The sequence below is a fragment of the Mandrillus leucophaeus genome, unplaced genomic scaffold, assembly GCF_000951045.1.
Source record: "Mandrillus leucophaeus isolate KB7577 unplaced genomic scaffold, Mleu.le_1.0 Scaffold199, whole genome shotgun sequence".
NCBI classification, from domain to species: Eukaryota; Metazoa; Chordata; class Mammalia; order Primates; family Cercopithecidae; genus Mandrillus; species Mandrillus leucophaeus.
Window position 1 is genome coordinate 1,809,328 of NW_012102020.1, and position 5,383 is coordinate 1,814,710.

At 45.6% G+C, this 5,383-nt stretch overlaps 2 protein-coding genes across 3 annotated transcripts in view; one reads left to right on the forward strand and one right to left on the reverse strand.

Annotated features, from left to right (window-relative positions):
* The window catches only part of IQCG (IQ motif containing G), a 68,009-nt gene that overhangs the window by 55,129 nt on the left and 7,497 nt on the right, over window positions 1-5,383 (reverse strand). Inside the window, exons 1-2 of one of the 2 annotated variants that reach the window (XM_011978715.1) lie at window positions 3,898-3,939; window positions 3,415-3,495 (exon numbers count right to left, since the gene is read on the reverse strand). The exons of the other annotated variant lie outside the window; for it this stretch is intronic. The gene's annotated coding sequence lies outside the window, so the exon portion shown is untranslated. Of the gene's footprint in view, window positions 1-3,414; window positions 3,496-3,897; window positions 3,940-5,383 lie in introns of those variants that run through there. 2 annotated transcript variants of the gene reach the window in all.
* Window positions 4,254-5,383, forward strand: part of RPL35A (ribosomal protein L35a) — a 5,717-nt gene continuing 4,587 nt past the window's right edge. The window contains exons 1-3 of the mRNA XM_011978713.1: window positions 4,254-4,276; window positions 5,005-5,047; window positions 5,231-5,383. Of these exons, the coding sequence (XP_011834103.1) occupies window positions 5,037-5,047; window positions 5,231-5,383 (164 nt within the window). The 5' untranslated portion in view covers window positions 4,254-4,276; window positions 5,005-5,036. The remainder of the gene's footprint in view (window positions 4,277-5,004; window positions 5,048-5,230) is intronic.

Consider the following 5,383-nt stretch of genomic DNA (forward strand, 5'->3'; position numbering starts at 1 on the left):
AATCCTGGAAATCGGAAATCAGTTTGACACTGCTGTCAAGATGTTACCCCTCCAGAGTACACCAAAATCCTTTCTGCTTAAATGAGCTTTACAGTGAGAACACCTGTGGAGAATTTTGCGTTGTACTGAATGGACAGTGAATGGTGAGTTTCCAATGTAAATTCGTCCACAATAAAGTAACTCTGAGAGAGGTGGTGCAAATATGACTCTTGCAACAAAAATCTGATATGCAAAAATTCAAACATATAAAACAGAATCTTCATATAAATTTGAAAAAATACTTCAAACTAGCCAGATTTCCTGATGCAGGGGCAGTTTGAGGAGGAAGCAGCATCGTATTAAGCAGAATATCTTTCTTTCTTTTTTTTTAAGATGGAGTTTTGCTCTTCTTGCCTAGGCTGGAGTGCAATGGCGTGATCTCGGCTCACTGCAACCTCTGTCTCCCGGGTTCAAGTGATTTTCCTGCCTCAGCCTCCTGTGGCGTAGCTGGGATTATAGGCACGCGCCACCACGCCCGGCTAATTTTGTATTTTTAGTAGAGACGGGGGTTTCTCCCATGTTGGTCAGTCTGATCTTGAACTTCTGACCTCAGGTGATCCACCCGCCTCGGCCTCCTAAAGTGCTGGGATTACAGGCGTGAGCCACTGCACCCGTCAATATTTTTCTTTTGATGATGTTAATTCTTTGTTTTCCACTTTCTTAGGCTTGGGGCATAACAGGTAACTGTGCTTCACAAGGGTAAGACAGGGCTACGCTTGTGTAGATTCCAGTGCCTTCCTGCTGTTCTGGCTTCTCATTCCTCATGCGAGAAACCCAGTACTCATTCCTGCCACCTTCTTCATCTGGATATCAGCATCCTCCTAATCCAAACCATTACCAAGGCCTGTGGATTTTGCCTTCTTTTTTTCTTTTTTGAGACGGAGTCTCACTTTGTCCCCCAGGCTAGAGTGCAGTGGCGCCATCTTGGCTCACTGCAGCCTCTGCCTCTGGATTCAAGCGATTCTCCTGCTTCAGCCTCCCGAGTAGCTGGGATTACAGGCACCTGCCACCACACCTAGCTCATTTTTGTATTTTTATTAGAGACGGGGTTTCACCATGTTGGCCAGGCTGGTCTGGAACTCGTGACCTCAGGTGATCCACCCACCTTGGCCTCCCAAAGTGTTGGGATTACAGGTGTGAGCCAAGTCACCCAGGCGGATTTTACCTTCTATTTTCGTATCTCCCAAGTTGGACCTAGTTGTTGCTGTGTTTGTTTGTTTGATTTTTTCCTTGTTTTCTTTTTTGCTTGAACTACTCCAACAAGCACTAAATTGGAAGTGATCTTTTAATTTAAATTTTTTTTCTTTCTGATATACTGACAGAAGGTTCAGGAAGTGATCTTTGAAAATGGAAAATCTGACCATGTCCCTCCCTAGAACCCTTCAATGGTTTCCCATTGCCTTAGGACAAAGAACAAAATTCTTGACTTGGTCCACAAGGTCTGTATGGTCTGGGCCCTCTGTTCCTCTCTAGACCCAACTACGATTGCCCTTTCCTTGCTCTCTGGGCTCCAGCCACAAGGGGCTTCTTTCAGTTCTCCTATGGACTCATGCTCCCTTGCAACTCAGGGTCTTTGCACCTGCTATTCCTTCCAGTGGAACCACTCTTCCCTCGCCTCTTCACCTTGTAAAGTCCCACTGACCCATCACCAGCTTAAGACAGTGTCATTTTTCTAGGTAAAATCCCTAACATTTTCTGTGCTCTAGGAGACGGACCCATATGGAGTATGTCCATGGGAGATTCCAGAAAGAGATTCAGTGTAGGGAAATGAAATCAGGCATTTATTCTCCCTGCTCCTTCTCTGCCAGAATATCACTGGTTACTTCTGTTCCTCTATCAAAGGTCATGGCTCCTGTCAGGCAAAATTCTCTCCAAACGTCCCTCTCTGGTCTTAGGTAACTATTTCTTTCCTAGATCCCAGGAGACTCCAACATCCCTTGTAGTTTCACTCCTGCTTTACCTTTTTTTTTTTTTTTTTTGAGACAGTCTCACTCTGTCACCCAGGCTGGAGTGCAGTGGTGTGATCTCAGCTCACTGAAACCTCCACCTCCTGGGTTCAAGTGATTCTTGTACCTCAGTCTCCCAAGTAGCTGATTACAGGCACACACCACCATGCCTGGCTGATTTTTGTATTTTTAGTAGAGACAGGCTAGTCTCAAACTCCTGACCTCAAATGATCCACCCACCTCGGCCTCCTAAAGTGCTGGGATTACAGGTGTGAACCACCGCGCCCGGCCCATACTTTGTTTTAAAAAGTATTCTGATCATGCTCTACTAATGGGTCATCACCTGCAGTTTGAAAAATGCCTTAAATGACCCTCGTCCAAGTGATCCTTTCCCTGATTCGTCAGGCCAGATCAGGCTTCTGGGCATTCATGCCACTATTTTCCCGCAGAGCTGGGTTCACAGTTGGTTATGTTTATGTCAGTTTCCCCACTAGACAACTGCTCCACGAAAGCAGCAACATGACAACGATGCTCACAGCTATATCAGGTGCTAAGTCTCAGCGCTCAGTAAGTGTTTGTGGAATGAATAATACATGAGCAAACGAATGAAACTCACACTTCATGTGTTACTCCTCCCAGGAGGACTTACATATAGAACTTTGACAAATTAATATCTAATGGTGAAATTTCTAGCACATTTCTTCCTGGGACAGAGAACACTGAGTGCGGTAGTAGGCTACAAGGTACAAGTTCCATTCTGATGTATTTAAGAGAGGATCTGATTTTAAAAGTGACTTATTTACATCTATTTCATACAACTTTGGAGTCATCCTTTACTCCTCTCTCTCATTCCTCATCCACCAGCAAATCCTGCCAGAATTTAAATATATTCAGAATTCCAGTACTCATCACCTCTGTTTACACAGCATCACCTCTCATCATATCACTACAGGAACCTATAATTATCTTCCTGCTGTGACTTCGCCTCCCTTCAGTCTCAACACAGTGACTTTGTCAATATGGAAGTCAGATAGAGTCACCCTTCTGTTCAGAACCCTTAAATACTTCCTATCTCAAAGACGGGGAAGCCTCTCTTACATACTTCCCATCTCAAAAGGGGGAAAGCCTCTTTTACAGTGGCCTCTCTGCTTAATTTTCTCCACAGAAATTATCATCTTCTAACGTGTCATCTATTTTACTTGCTCATCGTCTTGCTCCCCTTCGTAGGATGTAAGCTCCAGGAGGGCAGAGATTTGTTTGTTTACTGCTGTGTCATCCGACACAAACCTTGGTACAGGGTAGCCATTCATTAAACTATTTGTTAAATAAATGAATGAATCCATAGGGTAACCCAAATAAATATGCAATAATTCGGAAATGTGAATCTCTGGCGTCCATTAATCCACCTCTACAAGTATCTACGGAGGACCTATTAGACACGGACACAAGGCAGCTAAACGAGCTCTCCTAAAAGGGCGATAAAGCCTCCTGCAGGCAGTCCCTCTCATACCTCGGATCCAAAAAGAAGAATGGAGGTAAGAACTTAAGTCATTTCATTCTTTTTTTTTTTTTCTTTTGTAGAGATGGGGGAGGTGGTCTCACTATGTTGCCCAGGCAGGTCTCGAACTCCTAGCCTCAAGCGATCCTCCCGCCTCGGTTTCCCAAAGAACTGGGTTTACAGGCGTGAGCCACCGTGCCCAGTCTCATTTCTTGAAGGAGATAGATAAGTAGAGGGCAGAAAAAAAGCATAGAAAAATAAAAAAGAGAAGGAAGAGGTCCTTCTGCCTTTGTGCTCCCGGCCTTTCTCTTTCATGCTAGGTTAGGATCCCAGAATCCTAACCTAGAATTTCCGTTCTGTCTATCGCTTGTGGATCGAGGGATATGCACCCGCCTGTTGGCAAATCAATCTTACAATCATTCTTCAGGCAGTGGGAACGTCCTCCACTCACGGTGCGCCTTTCCATCAGCAGCGTCCGGTGACGCAGGAAGTAAACTAAGCTGTTTCTATGGCAACGCACAGCTTTGGCGGATTTAGCTGGCTACCATTTTGCCTTCCCCTGTTCCCAAGTAATACATTTTGCAGCCTACCAAGATGAAAGGACTTAGGAAAATAATTGTAAGAGTGCTCTTGAATGTGGCTTATTTCAGTGCGAAGGCGATTTCCGAGGATTGCTTTTCTGGCGTTTGGAGAAGATGCCTAAATTGAGGGCGGGGTCGAGAGATGTTTAATCCCACAAGGCCACGCGGCGGGGCCTCGTCTTTCTCTTCCCGCCATCTTGGCTCCTGTGGAGGTGAGTGAAGCGCCTGCTGCTGCAATTTGGGGGCAAATAACCGGAGTAGGTTCGTTCCTATACCGCGGCGAGTCGCCGGTGTGTATCGGAGTCTCTGCCAGCCATTGATTTCTATGCGTTTCAAGAAGAGGGAGAACAGGATGGAGCAGATACTGGGCCGATGGTGCTTGGTCCCCTGACGCCCGGAGAACGGCTGCCCGGGTTATCCGAGTTAAATTCCTGGGCCTGAGCGGAGTGAAATGATGCTTTTGTTCGTCTGCAGTTGTCCATGAGGCAGTGCTTCCTTTCGGCCAGGGTTTTTCCGTTTCCTCCCAGTCCAAACCTCCCTTTGCTTGTCTGACCAGTCTCTTCCCTCAGCTTTTCTCCGAGACCCAGCCGATGCATAAGTCTTAGGTGTGAGTCTCTGATGAAGTCTTCGTTTCTTTCCTGAGTGTTGCCTCCTGACAATGGCATGCATTTTCTCAGGCTTTTCTAAGAGTCATTTTTGTGGCTCTTGTCCCTTAGTTTTGTCTTCATTCTGAAGTTGGCTTAGATGCCAGCTGTTCTCTGAGGTTTGAATGTCTCGCCGGAGCCTGCGTTTCATGTGGATGTTCTGGCATAATTGTCCCCTTACTCCTACGCGAAACTCCGATCCAAAAGGAATTTGCCTTCGGGGCTTAAACCAGAGGGGACGAGGTGAGAAACTTGCGTGGCTTGGTTTCAAACTGAATCTTTTTGTTTGTTTTAAGGCCTGCTGGGAACGGGACTTCTAAAGGGAACTATGTCTGGAAGGTACGCGTTTTAAATATGGTTGCTCTTTGTGTGTGTGTTAGACGTGAATGTTTAAATGCGAGCTTAAAATTGGCAAGAAAAAACTGAGATGTTTGCTCTGAGTAACTTTTGGGTGGGGGTTATTACAAGTCAAATTGGTTTTCTGAAGCTTATGTTTCATGTTGTGTATCTTTTGTGTCTTAGGCTGTGGTCCAAGGCCATTTTTGCCGGCTACAAGCGGGGTCTCCGGAACCAAAGGGAGCACACAGCTCTTCTTAAAATTGAAGGTGTTTATGCCCGAGATGAAACAGAATTCTATTTGGGCAAGAGATGCGCTTATGTATACAAAGCAAAGAA